This window comes from Acanthochromis polyacanthus, chromosome 6 (assembly GCF_021347895.1).
Source record: "Acanthochromis polyacanthus isolate Apoly-LR-REF ecotype Palm Island chromosome 6, KAUST_Apoly_ChrSc, whole genome shotgun sequence".
NCBI lineage: Eukaryota > Metazoa > Chordata > Actinopteri > Pomacentridae > Acanthochromis > Acanthochromis polyacanthus.
The window spans coordinates 17035756-17055847 of NC_067118.1; the positions used below are offsets into that span (position 1 = coordinate 17035756).

General features: G+C 38.5%; 2 protein-coding genes across 2 annotated transcripts in view; one reads left to right on the forward strand and one right to left on the reverse strand.

The window, feature by feature from the left end:
- The window catches only part of arhgef19 (Rho guanine nucleotide exchange factor (GEF) 19), a 28111-nt gene extending 25428 nt beyond the window's left edge, over positions 1–2683 (forward strand). Inside the window, exon 16 of the mRNA XM_022194037.2 lies at positions 82–2683. Coding sequence (XP_022049729.1) covers positions 82–236 — 155 coding nt within the window. The 3' untranslated portion in view covers positions 237–2683. The remainder of the gene's footprint in view (positions 1–81) is intronic.
- Positions 2684–5123: 2440 nt separating this feature from the next.
- Positions 5124–19803, reverse strand: LOC110951108 (probable pleckstrin homology domain-containing family N member 1). The gene is made up of 11 exons (XM_022194029.2): positions 19326–19803; positions 15202–15319; positions 13314–13460; positions 11785–11871; positions 11438–11525; positions 11209–11345; positions 10967–11113; positions 9611–9697; positions 7923–7998; positions 7729–7805; positions 5124–5556 (listed from the first exon to the last, which is right to left on the reverse strand). Exons 1-11 carry the CDS (start codon positions 19418–19420, stop codon positions 5425–5427), a joined length of 1191 nt encoding a protein of 396 aa, XP_022049721.1. The 5' UTR covers positions 19421–19803; the 3' UTR covers positions 5124–5424.
- Positions 19804–20092: the final 289 nt, after the last annotated feature.

Sequence of the window (20092 nt, forward strand, 5' to 3'; positions counted from 1 at the left end):
CTGAACCTAAACAAACATAGCCTGTGTCCATAAAATGTGTGCTGGTGCGTTTGATGTCTAAGGGATGTTGTGTTTCACCAGGCTGGGTGGAGGGCATCAGACTGTCAGACGGGGAGCGGGGCTGGTTCCCCAAAAGCTACGTGGAGGAAATCACAAGTCGCAGTGCGCGCCTCCGCAACCTCCGAGAAAATATTCGCATCAAATGTGTCACACAGAAACTGAAGGGAGAGAACTAACCATTTTCACTGCAGCTTTTTATGTGTCAAACCTGCATTTTAGTTGTGAAGGTGCATTTTTTAGCTTTTGGATGACTGTTTTAATTTTAGATGGATGTGGGGCCTTCAGTATGTATAGTGTGCAGCTGCTACAACAAGCAAACGTTTCTGGCCATTTTTTGCATGCTTCTAAACTGTGTATCAGCAGTTTCCATAAGCATGCCAGCTTTGAATACAGTTTTGCAATGATAATACAACGTTTTTAATGCACATGTAATTTTTTTTCCCCACTAAGAATCTGTTGACAGAAGTCTTTATTTTTAACCATTTTGCCACTCTGAAATGTCCATACTTTGTGATCGCCATTATTTTATCACTGCTTTCTGTGAATACATTTCAATGCCACTATCAAGCGTGAATGTAATATATATGTATACCTGCACATTTATCACCACCACTGGTAAATGTAAACATATTCAGCAGTAATCATGTATATTTCAGAGAGCAGTAGAGCAATGCCATCTCAAAATCTGTCACTGCTTTTTTCTTCTATCAGCTGGCATAGATGAATTCATCTGCTATCTTGTGCAGTCAAGTGAATTTTGTGAGGTGATCGAGATCAGGATCCTCATCTTAAGGAGTGTGAATCTGTTGGCTGCCATTTTATTAAAGAGGATGATAAGTCAGAGGATTTCCCAAAATGGTAGTTAAAAAAATGAAACTAATTTTCAGGATTCTATTGTAACATATGATGCCTTAGCTTAGTTAAAGAGTTGGTGTGACCATATTATACAGCATGTCCCTGAAGTCTGGACACATAGGAAACCTCTTTAACTATCTTTTTTTGACTCCACAGATTAAATATGGCTTTGTTGAAAGAAGAAAAGAGATGGATTGATACTTCTCAGTGGACGTGAAGGATGGACGTATCAAAAGATAGGGTCAGGGTTAGGGAAGTGATTTTTTTAGGCTACCATGAATTTTAGCCATGGTCAATTCTTTAGTTTTGGCTGATATACAGTGGGGCAAAAAATATTTAGTCAGCCACCAATTGTGCAAGTTCTCCCACTTAAAATGATGACAGAGGTCTGTAATTTTCATCATAGGTACACTTCAACTGTGAGAGACAGAATATAAGTTCATTTCTTTCTTCTTTCTACAAAGCCATGTTTAATCCATGGAGGCAAAAAAAGATAGTTCATGAGATTTCCTGTATCCAGACTTTAAGGACACCCTGTATGTGTTTTACTGTCAACAAAGTCCATGAAAAGACCCAAAGTAATAATGAATTGATCTGAATGGCAGAGCTGCCTGTGTATCCAAAGCCTGATTTTGCTCATTGCTTTGTGCCAAAAATGTCCACTTCTGTTCTTAATCTATTACTTAAATTTTTATTGTGCTTCTGAGTCACATAGGTGACATGTTTGTTCACTATCGCTAACACATAAAGTGTCATTTATTTTGAGTCAGTCGCACTCAGACCGTCCAGCTGCTGTAAGTATCGCCTAAAGTGCCAAATGTGTATTAATCTGCTGAAAATAGTCCCCAACAACTGCACTATCTGCTCCTGTTTTCTATCAGTTCAGGACATTTGTGAGAATTACAAAAAAAGAAACTATGTGCTTGTCTGTTTCGAAAGATTTCTGCCCTCAGTAGGAACCAAAAGTGCTTTGGGGCAAAAACAGATGGGGAAGGAGAATTTGTAATATTAAGAAACTGACTGACATGTTGTAGTCTTTGGTTTTTTCATAGCATTTGTTGACTGTAATAGATATATATGTCATCAGCCTTGTCCTTTAAAACCAGTGAAAAACAAACATTCCAAATTTATTTACATTTCTTTGCTTTGCGTGTACTAATTTTAAACCTTGTGTCCCAATGTAGCATCAGTTGAATAAAATACAGATTGCTATATTATGTGTATAATATAGAATAAACAGTTTACACATTAATTTGCGATTAGGTCAGCATCATCCACATTGTTTTCCTCATTAAGTGTAAAAATCCCTAAATGACCGATAGCTCTGTGTAACTGAGCTGAGACCTGCTGTTAATGGACCACTATAATCAACATTCAAATGTAAACTCTTCCAGTGGCACATGAAATGTTTATAACTCTACTATTTTCTATATCTAAGTTGTTAGTTGTAATTTAATTTTTTTGCTGTTGCAGCACATGTATTTATACTCCTCTAGCTGGTTGTTCTCTAAGGAGATTTTGGTGTAAATGTATTTTTCTGTAGATGGCTTCATGTATAAAGAGTAGAACATGTTCTTTGATGACTGTAATTTATATGAAAAAAGATTTGACAAACACTTTTACATTTCAAAAGTATAAACTTTGCAGCTGGTTTAATTTCTAATACCACAATAAATATATAAACTGTAATACACTGGATGTTTACTGACTTTCTGCACATTGCTGTAAATGTTTAACCACTGGAATAAATACTAATGAAATAAATACACTATGTTGTGAGGACTTTTTTTATTGTGAAAAATTAAGCATGATGTTTTAATGCTAAAGACATCAGAGCTACATGTAGGCATGCACACTCTATGGTGTCTAACATTCTTCAGCTGCTCTTAAACTGGGTCATGGCCTTTTACTGTGAGTCACCACATGAAAGAAAGCTATAAGTATGTTTTCAGTCGGAGTTACAAAATCATCCAAATATACCCACTGAGCAATTTTCTGTTGATTAAACATCTAAAAAACACCTAACTAGTACATTGACCAAATCCCACTAAGTGTAAACTTAGTGACTTACAACCATCAGATCAAATGGCACCAAATAAATATGACCCAGAGGCAGCAAAAACACATTTTAACCCTGTCTGATGCCCAAGCTACTGGCCAGTAGATAGCAGTGATGTGCTGTGTCCAGTCCAGGGAAATGGACCACAACTTGATCTTTTTTTGAACTTTTTTAAATTTGTTTTTGAAAAATTGTAGATGTTTTTTTATTGGACTTTCATTTCTAAGGATTTTTTTTTATTTTAATATCTTTAAATTTTAATGCTTATTGCAGCTATACTATTGTTCAATAAAGCTGTTACCTTTCCACGTGTCTTTGCAAATATTTTTGCCCTCCCAGTAAATTAATCTCATTGATTGTAGAATAGCCCATTGGTTAACAATAACAAGTGTGTAAGTTGAGAAATTCAACATATTTTACATATTACATACACTACCGTTCAAAAGTTTGGGGCCACTTAGAAATACCCTTATTTATGAAAGAAAAGCAGTGAAGATAACATTACATTAATCAGAAATACAGTCTAGACATTGTTAATGTGGTAAATGACTATTCTAGCTGGAAACGGCTGATTTTTAATGGAATATCTCCATAGGGGTACAGAGGAACATTTCCAGCAACCATCACTCCTGTGTTCTAATGCTACATTGTGTTAGCTAATGGTGTTGAAAGGCTAACTGATGATTAGAAAACCCTTGAATAATGAAGTTAGCACATGAATAAAAGTGTGTTTATGGAAAACATGAAATTGTCTGGATGACCCCAAACTTTTGAACGGTAGTGTATTTACTAAAGTATTAATAATAATAATTATCATTATTATTATTATTATTATGTGTGGCTCAGGGAGTATTCTAATGTCTTCAGGGTTGACCAATACCAACAGATCTATCAACCAGTCATGACACATTTTGTCTGTTTGTTTGTTTGTTTGTTTTCATGTCTGGTTTCATTCAGTGAATGTCCTGAGTAACACCAGACATTCAGGCCAGATGCTAGTTATTCACAACTCTGCCATGCCCTCTAGGTGTGAAGTGATTTCCCTTGCTTCAGAACTGTGGTTATCTTTCCCTCCACAGAATATGCATTAACTAAACATCTGGCTGCATGTTGTGGTCAGTGATTGGTAAAACGTATACATGCTGTAACGTTGCAATAAATAAGTCAACACCTCAGCAGCTGATCCAATTATGAGCGAAACACAAGTCCAGATTTGAGCTGTGTGCTGCCACTATAGTGTGTCCTGTACCTCCTTTTAATACAACTTCAAGATCTCCCACTAAAGCAGCCGTGACGTCATTTAGGTCTGTGAGGGTTTTGTGTTTAGGCCTTTGCGTGGAGTCTAGGCCAGTCTAGGCTCTTCTAGGCTAAAATTGGGTCAAATTTTGTTCAGAAATGAAAGTTTAGTAGAGGTCTAGATCACACCTGTCGTTGTTTCAACATCATTTCAATGCTGTGCGTTTAAATATATATATATATATATATATATATTACATCTATCTGTTAAAATGAATTAAACACAATTAAATGCCAACCAGGCATCAAAACTGTGATGCTGGCAATCAATACCTTCACAGATTCAGCCCACACTAGAGGCTCATATATTTCATAGACATTACAGGGCAGAGGGAATACTGTTGGGCGCTGTGACGGTCCAGATGTACACACAAATGACCACACCATGTGAGAAATGTCGAGACAGTACTATGATTAATATATGCATATAAATAAATGTCATAAACTTATTTTTTAATCTTTAAAAAATCTGTGATCTAGACATGGCAATTCAGTTAAATTTGGCATAATATGGACTGCAGTTGTGCTTCGTCCATTAATATTGCTGTTTGTGTGGCATGCAGCCTAAATGCAATGATGAATTAAACTGCTAAACTAACCGCTAGAAGTGGGCAACACTTATATCTGATCTACACACTGTAGCACATCTTAGAACACATTTTAGCTTTTAAAGATGACAATGTGTAGCTTTGAAATATTTAATAATTTAGCATAACAGTGGGCCCAATTATTTCATGGTACATTACATGTACATCTCTGGACATTTATAGTTGTTTTGGTGATACAGTGAAAATGTTTAGGCTAACACATGGCTCTGTCTAGCCTTGACAAACTGCACCATCAGAAAATGACAACACAAATTACTTTTATCTTTTCATTTTTTATTGTCATAGCTGTTCAAGTGAATTATGTCATAAAGAAGCAAACTGGCTGGGCTAAAACTGGACTATCTTTATATGTTCTGGGCTATATAAGTATTACACTGCAATGCTTAAATTGGATCTAATCCTCAGTGGGTATCACAATTTGAGTGGGAATGTTTTTCACTGCTATATCTTCTCACTGTGGCAAACATAAAAGTAAAGTAATATGTACATATTATCTACACAAGATTGTTGATTTAGACTTTTGAAGCTTTTCTCTATTCCGATGAGTCAGCTGCGTCCGTTGATGTGACATTGGTTGGCTGTGATCATCGGTTCCTGGGACTCTTTCCTGCTCCTCTGCAGCTTTGGCAGGACTGGAGGTGGGGCCTGACTCGCAGTAACGTGGCTGCTTCTGTCTGGCTGTGGATGAAAGACAAGGTCTTGTTTCGGCAAAGTTTCTTCACGGTGATGGTATCAGGCATTACATTAGCGAGTGAATATTTCAAGTTTTGACATGATCACAATAAACATAAAACTGCATCTCCTGTGCAAACCTAAGGATTTTCACTCCCCCCCCCGCCCCCCCCCCCCCCCCCCCATCTGCGTTTCCCTGCATAGACCCCAGAGCACAAGCAACAGAAAAAATAATCCAAATACACATTTGATCTTCGACAAGTTTGTACAAGTTAAATTTCAAGGCAGAGTAATACAAATGGTGGCACAGAAGCTTGTAAATCAGCTCTGTCTTTAAAAAAAAACTTTCCATGTCCTCACTGCTCACAGATTAACCACCTGGGCAAAGACACCAACATGGGCCTTTAAATTATATTAAAGCTTTTCTTTCTAGGAGATGTCACCAAAATGATACATGATTTTGTTTCTTAAAATTAACAGAAAAGTAAAATGATCAGTTAAATGACAAGGACTGATTTATACAAAAAGCACATACACATATATAGCTGTAATAAAGGCACAGCAGATCTGGAATAATAGAAACTGTGATCCAGTTACTCCGCCAAGGAACGCAGCAGAGTTCTGTGACAATCGAAATACATTTGTCCTTCCGTTTGTCTGTGCGCAACATTACTCTAAAACGGACGAATGGATTTGGATGAAATTTTCAGGGAAGGTCAGAAATGACACATGGACCAAGCACCACATACCTGTACTCAATGCAAGGTCATTTTATCTGTGGGTACATCTATATTAAATGGCCACATTCTGTGTTGTCGTGATTTCCGATCATCAACAACTAATAAATTACCAAATGCTGAAAATTGGGGGAATTAACCTTGGTGGAGTACTGTGCTTTTCTTGTTATATGCATATATATACACGTCGACTAATCGTCTGAGCACGATACGTCATCAAAAGCGGAAGTGAGCGCGCAATGCAACAGAAATCAGCGTCCGACCGGAGCGTGGAACATGGACGGACATCGGCGCTGCATCGTGCATATATTATGTATGCACGATGCAGTGCGGATGTCCTTGTTTAGATACAGCTGTATAGTAAACGCTGACATCCGTGTTTACGATAGATCGTGGACGTCCGCGCTGCATCGTGCCTACATAATATATGCACGATGCAGCGCCGACGTCCGTCCGTGTTCCGTGCTCCGGTCAGATGGTGATTTCTGTTGCATTGCGCGCTCACTTCCGCTTTTGATGACGTATCGTGCTCAGACGATTAGTCGACGCGTCATTAGTTGCAGCCCTACTGTGGGTAGCAAGTGTTTGTCTTGGAATGCTGTGTTCTTCATCTGCCATGCATACCACCCTTGTTATGTCCAAATAACTCAATTTTAGGTTCATCAGTCCACAGTACCTTATTCCAAAATGAAGCTGGCTTGTCCAAATGTGCTTTAGCATACCTCAAGCGACTCTGTGGCATGTGCACAGAAAAGGCTTCTTCCGCATTACTCTCCCATACAGCATCCCCTTGTGCAATGTGCGCTGAACAGTTGAACGATGCACAGTGACACCATCTGCAGCAAGATCATGTTGTAGGTCTTTGGAGCTGGTCTGTGGGTTGAGTTTGACTGTTCTCACCATCCTTCACCTCTGCTTATCTGAGATTTTTCTTGACCTGGCACTCCAGGCCTTAACTAGAACTGTGCATGTGGTCTTCCATTTCCTCACTATGTTCCTGACAATGGAAACTGACAGCTGAAATCTCTGAGCGAGCTTTTTGTATCCTTCCCCTAAACCATGATGTTGAACAGTCTTTGCTTTCAGGTCATTGGACAGTTGTTTTGAGGCTCCCATGTTGCCACTCATCAGAGAAGATGCAAAGAGGAGAACAACTTGAAATTGGCCACCTTAAATACCCTTTCTCATGATTGGCTTCACCTGTGTATGTAGGTCAAGGGTCAATGAGCTTACCTAACAAATTTTGTGTTCCAATAATTAGTGCTAAAGGTATTCAAATCAATAAAACAACAAGGTGCCCACATTTATGCACCTGCTTACATTTGTTTAAATAATTATTGCACACTTTCTGTAAATCCTATAAACTTCATTTCACTTCTATATAATTTTGTATACAAGAGTCTTGTTGGTATAAAATGTTCTAAAGATAAGGCAGTCTAACCTGTTGTAAGTGAAAAATCCAGTTTTGATAATCCTCCAGGCTGGTGCAAGAGACCTGCAGAGGCTCCACCAGCTCACCTAAAACAGTGAACACATGAAAACAGTGAAGACATGAAATGAATCAATGCACTTCTTTTGCACATTATGTTACACTCAGGTAAAAATGTACTGATGTCACATGCGTGTGCAATATACCTCTCAGCTCAAACTCCAGCCATCCTGGTGAAGCCGATCTCTCTATGGCTTTGATGCTGTGTCGGGCCAACCTGCCCTGTTAGAGATGACATGGAGGAAAAAAGTGTTTTCTGACGTTTTGCAGAGATTTCTACTTTAACCCTCTGAACCCCAAAACCTGTCAGCTACTTTGAAAAGCATTTTAAAACCAAGGAATGCCAAAATGACAATAATTATCAGCCAATAAGTGTTAAAACAGGAGGAATTGTCAGATTTGTGATTTGACACGACCAAACCACATTGATGTATTTAATCTGTCAGAAAAAAATAACCAAATCCAAGGGTTAGGATTCCAACCATCCATCCATCATCTATACACCACTTAATCCTCATTAGGGTCGCAGGGGGCTGGAGCCTATCCCAGCTGAGTTAGGGTGAAGGCAAGGGACACTCTGGACAGGTCACCAGTCTATCACAGGACTATATTTACAGACAAACAATCACACTCACATTCACACCTACAGACAATTTAAAGTTACCAGTTAACCTCAGTATATTTTTGGACTGTGGGAGGAAGCCAGAGAACCTGAAAAAAAAATCCACCCAAGCATAGGTAGAACATGTACACTCCATGCAGAAAGATCCCAGGAAGGTGGGGGTGTAAACTGGGGATCTTCTAGCTGCAAGGCGAAAGCGCTAACCACCAAGCCACTGTGCAGGCCAAGCTTAAAACTGTGTTATTTGATCAAAATTATTATAACAAATCAGTTTGAACCAGATTCTGAAAAAACAAACGATTTGCACTCCTCTGCAAAACAGAGAAGCCAAAAATCATTCAGCTGCAACCAACAATCACATGACAAAAACTTTTCAGGTGAACTGCAGTGCCATGTTTATAGAGCAGATAGGAGACAACAAGAGGAACTGAGAGGAAAATAAAACATAATTAATCAATAAAATAAATGTGGCATGGCTCAAAAACAGAGGAGCAAGTTGTTAAAAGATACACTACCATTCAAAAGTTTGGGGTCACCCAGACATTTTCATGTTTGCCATAGAATTGCCCACTTTTATTCATGTGCTAACATAATTGCACAAGGGTTTTCTAATCATCAATGAGCCTTTCAACACCATTAGCTAACACAATGTAGCATTAGAACACAGGAGTGATGGTTGCTGGAAATGTTACTCTGTACTCCCATTATTAAAAACCAGCTGTTTCCAGCTAGAATAGTCATTTACCACAGTAACAATGTCTAGACTGTATTTCTGATTAATTCAATGTTATCTTCACTCTAAAAAAACTGCTTTTCTTTCCAAAATAAGGACATTTCTAAGTGACTCCAAACTTTTGAACGGTAGTGCACATCCAGCAGGGTGTACAGGGTATAGTTGTTGTACAGGACTTTATACTGCAGTGGAAAATGAGCCCACAGTGAGTAAAAATGTGACAGGAGCAAAAAAATAAATGTACAGAAACTGTTTGGAATTCAAAAGGTTAATGTGATCATACATAGGAGGTGCTTCATTTTATTGCAGCTGTTGATGAAATGCATTCAGTGATGTATACAGCAGCTGGAGTTACAAAGTCACTATATGTCACGTCAAAAGAACTAACACTGTGTAATGATGACTGGGCCATGAAGTTACGCTGCAGTGGTTGAAAAGGTATTATTATGGATTTTTCCCATAGAGTCATTTTACAGTACCTCGTATTTTATATTCAGCCGCTTGTTGTCAACAGACAGCAGCAGGACGTCTTGAGGGAAGAGAACCATCAGTCTTTCTTGGAGTCCCTACAAGAACAAAGTCAACAATGTCTGCTGTAGCATCATACCACTGACAAATACTAAAAACTCAAAATCTTACCAAGTCTATTTGCCTTATTTTTAGTCAAAATGTCTCATCCCACTTGATTTAAGATAAATTCACTTAACAAGTGACGTTTCAGCAGATGGAGGGACTTGTTTTAAGACAATGCATCTTAAATATCTTGTGAAGTCAAACAATCTTGGAATGATCTTGCTTTCACCTTTGTGTTGTCCTGTGGGTCAAATTAACCTGTTTGAAAGTTTGAAAATGTGGGAAAAAATATAGATTTTCACAGTGAAAATTTCCACATTTTTAAAAAAAATCTTTGATGGAAAAAAAGAAATGTTAAAAAATAATGTTTCTTTAAGAACATTGGGGGAAAAAAAATCAACCACAATCTACCAAAATCCAGTGAAATTCGCTGGATTTTGGTTGATTTTTTCCCCCAATGTTCTTAAAGAAAATATTAGAAGTCTTACTGATAAATTTGGAATCACTTTAGATATTTTGAAGATTTTTATTCTTATTTTGAAAATATTTATAATTTTTAGATATTTTTTTAGTTTTTGATTTTTAGCTAAATTTGAGGATTTAAATAAAACTTTTAAGGGAAACTTAAGGAATTTTCTTCCCGAAAGGAAAAAAAAATGTGTAAAAAAATTCTTCAAATTTATAAAAATTTGCAGAATTTTTTTAGTGAATTTTTGGATTTTTTTTTCTGACAAAGGGAACAATGTTTTTAATGTCGTAAATGAGGACAACAGGACGGTTAAAGACACCTAAGCTTGACAATCCTGGTAAATATAGCTTAAAATAAGTTTTCCCAGCTAATTTTAAGATCTCAGTATTCTAAATATTAAATCTTATTTCAAGAAATCTTACCAAGCCATTTTTCACTTGTTCTATTGGCAGATTTTTTTTTCATTTATTTCAAAGTAAAAGTTCTTTGAAATAATTTTTTTTTCTTGTTTTGAGAGGGGCCTTTTTTCCAGTGTATATTGAAATGATACTTTCTGTTCTCTTTTATGAATATGTAGATCCATATCCATATTTCCTGCTAAAAATACTATCTTTTGTCAACATTTCACCAACATCTGTAAAAAATTAATGTGTGGAAAGTAGTGTACGGCACTGTTCCAGTATTATTATTATTTTATTTCACCATCTCAAAATGAAAAATCCTTGACTTTCTTTAATTGAACAGTACTAAAATATTAATACGATGCTTCAAATAAACTGAGGGTATTTATTACCTGTCTCTGTGTGTTGATGATGTGAACAATGGAAATGTATCCGGGATGACCCATGTGCTGAATGGGTGAGCCCTCCCACTGCCATATTGGAGCTTGTAGTATGAATTTTTTCAACTCTTCTCTTTTCCAGTTCTCATCACATGGTAACTACAGGAGAAAGATGTACACAATGAGTCAACTGCAACTTATCAGAGTACTTTTTATGTATAGTTGTAGCCAGATGTGCGACGCTTAGTCATTACTAGATAGGAGAGAGCGCAGTGGGTGGGGCTCATGGGTTGCGTTGTGGATTTATATCTTCTGTCTTCTATGTGCTGCATCCAGTTCTGTAACTCTGCAGCATTGGCACATACGAACACCTTGGAGTCTACCATTGGACCTGGATGAAAGAGGGAATGGCATAAATCATGCTCAGTACTTTACACTGCGTTGCCACATCTTAGCTGATCTTGGTAATTTCCAGTGACTCACTGCTGATCTCAAACATGTGTGGTGAATGTGACGCGTCGGGCTCCAGGGAGACGACTTGGAAAGAAAGTCCAGAGAGGGGTAGGATGCCCTGCGAGATAAGAGACGACAATCTTGCAGAAATAAATGGTGTTTATCATTGTACCTCAGCTTCTTCCAATAAGATTATTGTGCAGGAATTCACTAACAACAAAAACCAACCTTTATGAATGCACAGCTTTAATCTGACTGATTGACTAATTAATAGCCATGTTTGCATAGATCTGTATGTTGAATATGTTTGAAATCCATCTTCTCTAAACCACCATGTGACAATTTAAAGGACAGGTCTTTTCAAAATAAAAGAATACCTCATAAATGAAGTCTTGTCGGGAGTGATCAAGAGAGAGGATCAGCAGGTGAAAAGAGAACAACACCAACAAGTGTTCCCTGGTTTCCTGTCAAGACAACGCAGAAATGGGAAGAATAATGATTTCACAGTTGTTTTCAAACAATTTGATGAGAGGCCCCATCATCTGTGTGCTCATGTCTTTCACTGTTCACAAAAATCAAGCTCACCTTTGTGACAATATTTTCTTTTTTCTAAACAACACACGTATTAATTGTTTTCTATTACTAAAAAGTAGAGAATACCGAACAGTCAAAAAGAACAAAAACACACAGCACTAGCTCAGATTCATGCACAAGCCCCAGAGCAGAAATGATTACAGTGAGGAGATGCGCAGTAGGAACATCCTGCATCGACATAATTACTATTCATATGATGTAAGAATAGAGAGGAAAGGTTTGTCTGCTGTTGCTAGTTTTTGCAGACCATACACAATCTAACAACTAGATCAGTATTACACCCAACTACCAGCCTGGTTTTCACATGATAGTTGTCTGAGGTGTTCAGGATCAGCTTGATAGAAAACCTCTAGAGCAGGGCTGTCAAACATACGGCTCACAGGCCAAAACTGGCCCACCAAAGGGTCGAACCTGGTCCGGAAATGACTTTGCAAAGGGGAAAAAATATGCCAAATTTCAGGAGCACATTAAACAGTGAATAAAATGCTGCTTCAAACACTGAAGAGCATAGTTCTGTGAAAATGAATCCTTACTGCGGCAATATTTAAAGACATTGATCATGCAATACGTATAATGTCAGGTTTGGTGCAACCCTATTGTTCTTGCACTGCCAGAATATTTGTGTATTTTTATGTCTAAATTTTATACATTTAAAAGGCGGGGGGGGGGGGGGGGGGGGGGCAAATTAATCTTCTTCAATAATAGTGTCAGTTCAGGAGGTCAGGTTAACTACACAGATGTGGAAATGAATGCAAACTTCAAATAATTTCTAGATACTGAGAAACTGTTTTGATCATAAAGTAAAATACTAGATTGTTCAGTTCTAGATACATGTGGCCAAATGTTTTGTGCCTTTGTAGATAGACTGATCCAAGTGTTCCCGTGCAAATGATAAATTGAGGCATAACACTGTTAAAATTTCACTTATTTTCTTAAGAAATCTCAGGTTGCTTGTACAAAAGATAGTTCATTAAATGTGAACATTGTTGAGGAAAAGAAAAATGTTCAAAATATTTAAATATTTATAGGTTATTATGCTTTGATTTTACTGCTCTGGGATCAGTCTGGATCGGTATGTGGCCCTTGAACTAAAATCACGTTGACACCCCTCCTCTAGATAATAGAAAATTATCACATACTCAAACTGCTTCTTTGCAAAGTAGCATAAAGCTATGTTTGCTTGGAGTGAAGCAATTTTTTTAAAAACTGAAGGCTTATGTCGCTTAAACTGAAGTGAAACGATGCCCAGTTTTTCTCAATGATATGATACGACAAAGACAATGGGTGAAACTGGCAGATGGAGGGATGTTACCTGTGTGTATCTGTTGTAGAGAGATGCCAGGGAGGAGTGGATGATCTCTCCATACATGTGGGCCGGCTGACCCTCCCAGCCCGTGATTGGCTGCTGGGAGTAAATCCTGTGGTGAAGTTCATCTCTGCCCCTGCCCCACAGCACCACCTACAGGCATCAACCCAAAACGGCTGGTCATTACATGTTTGATTTTATAATGACACTGAGACTGCTAGATTCCCTCAGACTTTTTGTTTTTGTTTTGTCTTGTGGCCATTTTCCCCTTTTCACCTCTCCATGTCGCTGTTCACATCAGCATTTCTACTGCATATAGCCACAGAGTGATGAGTCACGCATTACACAGCAAATCTGATTTTGTTTTACTGTTGAAAACCCCTAGTCACTGCATTTGAGCAATATGTTGCACAGCTCGGTGGACTTTATAGCAAAATTTGAAAACAGTGTCTGTGCTTAAGGAGAAAATGCTTCAGTATTTTTCTGTATACGGAGATTTGAATCCGGGTGACTTGAATCTATTTTAAAGTTTATTTAACTACCTGGACACTAAAAAATGGCAGCAGGTTTGATGTACATGTTGTCTTTTTTCTCAGTGATCAAAATGACACTTAAAGACATTGTCCAAGGTAAAAAATGTAAGAAAAAAAATAAAAATAACAAACAGAGAGAAACATTGGAGTCTCTGACCTTCTTTCATCTACTCATCTGTGACACGAGGGGAACTTAGCCAACTCTAATCTTAAAATTATGATATTTTATCAAATCCACTTTATTACTCCACCAAAGAACGCGATGGAGTTATGTGATGATCGGTGTACCTGAATCCATCTGTGCCTATCATTACTAAAAAATGGACAAATGGATTTGGATGAAATTTTAGGGGAAGATCAGAAATGACACACGGACCAACTGAAAAGATTTTGACAGTGATACAGCTTAAAGTCTGGAGCCACAGATTTGCTTAAGATTTCTGTATCATTGCGAGATAGTGGCATGGTGTCACCGTAACTATGACAACAAGTGAACACTGTCAATCAGCTGTCTGCTGACGATAACATGATTACTACAAATCCACTGCTGTGGATCAGTCAGAAATCATACAACGACTGAGCAGCCTTGGCAGAGTACTGCACTCTCTGAGTGATTTTCATTTGTTTCATTTAAAAATTCACCAAAATTAAAGTGTTTACACTACACTAACCAGATTCTGTGAAAACCAAAAACCTTTGTGTTCACTGGGAGAACCAGGAAGGCGTTAGTGAATCATCTGTGACTAACAAGCACTGGACAAAAATTTAAAGACTATTCATCAGAACTGCAGGCCATGCTGACACAGCACAGATAAGGACCGAGTCTGAGAACAAGTTGTTTTGTAATGTTTAGTAAAATAGATAACCAAAGAAATTAAACTTTTGTTCTTTTTGTCCTTTTTATAATTTATGACATTGTAACTGTTACATACTGCAAAAAAACAAAACTTTTTTTAGCTGTCGCAGGAGGTATATGTCATATTGCAGTAAAATGTAACCTGAGTAAAAAATACGTAGCAATTATATGGAGTAGTTAAGGTTTAAGTGTGAAAAACTTTGTGTGGCAGTGTTTCCTCCCTCTTTTATTTCCCGTAAAGTTTGAATCACACTAAACAGGGAATACAAAATATGTCATGTTTGTCATGGAAATTCCTACAGCGTGGATTCAGAGCGTGTCTGGCCTCAGTGCAAATAACAGAGTGGAAACTGTTGGTATTCATGTGAGGCACATCTTGTCTAATTTTGCCTGAACACAGACGTGGTGAGGTGTTGCTTCACTGAACTGTATAGTGTGATCTGATTGTGAAAAGTGCAAAACCATCATTGTCACTGTCCTACATAACACATGCGTGTATACTAACCTCTTGTTCTTGGTGTCGTATTGAAGGCTTGCGTGGTGGTGGTGGTGGTGGTGGCAGCTGCTCCTCTCTGCTGTTCCTCACTGACAGCTGAAGCCTGGTTTCTGACAGACTCCACACTCTGGAAACACACACTCATAAGTTACAACATTTTAGCAGCCAGCAGAGTCATGTACAGCAGTCAGTGCTGAGGGCACAGAGTGATTCAAAGGTTTCCTTTGTGGCCTCATGGCACAGATGTGGATTTGGTTTCTGGTGTTTGCTGTGCAGTGTGAATATAAAAGTGTATGTTCTGTTTCTTTGGGCGGCTGTGGTTCAGGTAGTAGAGTGAGTTATTGACAAGGTTGTCAGTTCAATCCCTGGCACCTCTGCATGCTGAAGTGTCCTTGGGCAAGACACTGAACCTGAAGTTGCTCCTGATGGCAGACAGGCACCCTGCATAGAAGCTCTGTCACTATTGGTGTATGAATGTGGGTGCAGATGGATGAATGAGAAACACAGGAAAATGCTCTGACAACCACTAAAGTAGAAAAGTACAATATGCAGACCATTTTCCTTTAAAAAAAAAGGAACATTTGGAGATGAATACAAGAGATTATAGGCATGTAGCTAATTTACAGCTCAAGTCCCATTTGCAGGTTAGGAGATTTAAAAAATTACAGATAACATAATACCATAACTGAACAGAGACATACAAGCAAGCAAACAAGCAACCACACATAGTGCACACAAGCCGACAAAAGCTGAGGGACCAAGGCAAGCTAGCAAGCAATAATTAGTTGACATTTGCACATGAGTATATTGCACATATCCCTCTATCACTATTGCACATTGTTATACTACATTTACCCCTCTTACACTATTACACAAAATTGTATTGTGCATTTCCCATTGTCACTGTTGCACATAATGACATTGCACATTTCTCTAAATCGCTGTCTGTCTTCATTGCACATACTTACACTATCCATGTCCCTTTAACACCATTAGACGTATCACTTTATCACTATCACTCATGACCTTTCAACACTATTCCACACGACTGTATTGCACAAAGCCCACATCGACACATTTAGAACAAATTACACGGAGTCCTTAAGAACCGCCCCATCAACGGACAAACACATTTACACAGTGTTATGATCTTTTGGTTGCTGTAAACTGTTAAAACTGTGACTGTGTGTGTGTGTGTATCTTTGCAAATATTGCATGCTATAGCTCTCGTTGAACCAATAAGAAAATAAAGCACATATAGCAACATGAATGACATCTCACCTCAACACAGCAGCAGCCAGACATAATCAGATTACAGCACTCGCAGCATAAACAGCACAACACAAGCCCGCCATCTACCAGTTTATTTCGTTACCCACTAAAGGCTGTTAAAAACTATGTCCATGCTACCTGTTGGAAGAGTTGATACACATACGAAAAATGTTTGTTGTATGCTGATGTACAGTGCACTGCAAAACGGAAGTAGAAAAGCTAACTTTCATCATTTCGTTATATTTGCTGATATAACTATTTAATGTTGCCTCTAATATTAAGCAAGCTCCTAAGTGACCTGATGTTACTTCACAGTCCCTGGTTCAGTAAGTGTTGGTGCTGTGAGGCGCCCATTTTAAAATCCTCCTATAGACAGATGTCTTGCTGAGTTTGGAGAATCAATATCTGGAACACGCCTCAGAGTGGATCATGACCGTCATCATGACTGCTTAAAGTGAAACACTTAAACTGCTGTTTAATAGTTGGCAGTTATTTTGTTTTGAGTGAGCCATCGTAATGATGATGGTGATGAGATAAGTTCGTGAAGAAAACAAATATTCGGAAGTAGATTTCATTAGTTGCTTAGTGCCAAGTTCCACACTTTGTATGATGTTGATCGGTGTGCAAATTGCATCATTTCCTCAAAGTCTAATTACATTAGTTCCTTGCATGCTAACATGGTTAAAATCATCACACCACAACAATTAGATCAGATATTTTATACTTCAAACATTTGCTTTTTGTAGAATTTGGACGCAGTTTTCTGTATATTGGCATCACCCAGAGGAAAAGAAAATTCAAAAAGAGATCTCAAAAATGTCTCATTTACTTCTCCTAGACAACTTTGAGATCTGTGTGACACCAAACTGAGACTAAGGCTTATTTCTCCTGTGTCTCATTTTTTTCTCCTGAGCAATAAGATGCACTAAATCTCAGTTTAGTCTCCTTTAAAGTTTCAGAAAAGATCTCAACAAGCTCTCATATAATTCTCAGAGTTTCTCAACTTTTGTGTCTCTTTGTGATCTCAGGCAGAGAAATCAGAGAGCTCTCTCTAAGAACTCAGTCTGTTCTCATCCCAGCTTCAGTTCATGCATCTCATACTAAGCTCAGAGAGAACAAATGAAGAGATCTCCACAAGCGCTCACTGAATTCTCAGACTCAGGTCAACGTTTTGGTTGTTTTTAATCATCTAGCATGTTGACTTTATTGTAATCCACATGATATTTTTTTAAATTAATTAATAAAGATTCAGATTACTTTATTCATCCCAAAAGGGAAATTCATTTGTCTGTCAGCTCATCTGCTATTTGCTATAGAATTATAAAGCCTGATCACTGTGGGTACAAAGATCTTCTATATCTTTCCGTCCTGCAGTCCAGAGAGAGGCCCATCATGATATTATGAGTGGATGATCCGTGGTGTTTAGAATGATAAATCCAGTCAAGTGGGAGGAGAGGGTGACATGATTGAAGTCACCATATATTATTATAAGTGCCTCAAGATGTTTAGGCTGTATCCTGGCAACTTCTTATTTGTTGCAGCATTTATAAGGTGTGTGTGTGTGTGCAGATTAATATATGCATAGGGTGGCATAGCTCAGTGGGTAGAGTGGCTGTCTCACACCCAGAAGGCCGGGGTTTGATTCCAAGCCTGTCATGCTCATGTGGAGGTGTGAGTGAGTCTCACATATTGCTCTGTAGAAGCTCCACTATTGTTCATTTTCTTTTCCAGAGGAGAAATAAAGGAGCCATTAAACACACTGTATTGAGATTAGCAGGGTATCTCCCACAAATCTCAAGTATGACTCCCTCTAATTATCCTGTCTCACCTATTTCTCCTAGTGAATTTTAGGAGAAACATATGAGAAACCTTTAGACAAAATAGAAACTAAAATGAGGCTGACATGAGAATCTCAAATTTGTCTCCTGAGTTGTAGAAGAGCAAGCTTTGAGCAGTAAAATTTTCCTCTTGGCAGTACACATAGCTGACTATAACGTGTGACTATACATCTCTGAAACACAACATCTTTGTGTGTGCTATAAAATACAAACACAAAGTGTCATGCAGACATAAGCAGTAATTATTAAACAGCCACACATAAGGACCAGTGGCTCCTGTTGTGATTAGCCTCTGCTAATCCCCCAGCCTCAGAATGAGTGGGGATTTGTCCCGCCCTCACTCTGCATTAAACCCCTCCATGCTCCAGCCATTGTCTTATAGTAATCTGATAATCACATCAGTACAGCATCACTGAGTTCCCAAGTTCATGTTTAGTAAATAGGAGCCAATTAGTTCTCCCATGTTGTTTCTCCTCAGCGTGCTGATGAGTCAAAATCAGATGAATGTGATCCGCTGTTCTGCAGGTGCTTTATAGTTGAACTTTTCATCACTACAAAACCTGAAAGTTTCTGTCTGACAACATACACTGTTACTGTAAAAAGAAGCATATAGTATGTACACTGTGCTCATGGTATCACTACATACGCTACAGCTTTGAAAGAGGTTGCTTAGGAGACTCTTGCATTTTACATACTCGCATCTAAAGCGTGACACATGAAATGCCACAGAAAACCACAGAGGCTGAGAGAGAAGCAGCTACAGGTCGATGCTCTTTTCATTTCACAGACTGTCACCACTTCCTCCTCCAAAACTCACAAAACCACATTAAACTAAGTTAAAAGATACTCTATAAAACTGTGACTGAAATTCACATTTTGGATAAGGTAATGCTGGTATTGTTGTAGTTCCTCTTATTTCCATTGTAGTGTTTTGTTCCAGTACAGTAATAGATGTGTAAATTCCCCATCAGTACCTTTCTATTTGTAAACAACTTCTAGCTTTAAACAGTATATTTGTCTTACCCTAAATTGTCTCCAGAGAGTTCCAGGAGCTCGATCTCATCAGGGCCCACCTCATCCACTCCGGTATGCCTCTGGGTCACACTGCAGCATCCCATGACAGCTGAGGAGTCCCTCTGAGCTTTGTCTCAGCTTCTAGTCCACACACTGGGCACCATCTGCCTAGGCAATCATCCAAACAGTTTGCGTGTGCCACATTAAAACCAAAGAGGTAACATGAAAATGGGGGTGGTTGGGTTTAAAAGAGGATATTGTGCATTGGAGAAGGGCTGGAGGAGGAGGGGTGCTGATAAGCTCTAGTTCCCCCTCTTTCCCGGCATGTATGTAGATTTCCACAGAGCCTCGAGAATGAAAGATGTTGAACCTTTTAAAAAGGAATTGAAGATAAAAGTAACAAGTTTCTGTCGAGTCGCGACGCAGTAGTTGTTCCTTCCTTCCTGTCAGTTGGCTGCCGGCAGAGAAGTGAGCAGCTTCCTCAGTTTTACACTCTGAACTCACACTGGGAACCTGCTGACGCCTGAGCGTGACAAATAAAAACTGGCTGTCTTGCAGCCTCACCAAATGAAGGTAGAACAACATCATACCTCTGCATGTTGATAAGACAAATTCCCTGAAGCCACTCTGGTTGAGAAGTGCGTGGATGAAGCAAGCATACTGTTGGGAAAGATGCCTGCCTGTGTTTACATGCATCGAGCCTGAATATGGATTGTCAAGTGAGATAATTATGAGTTATGACACGTAGAGTGCTGCAGTCAAAACAAGCTACAGCA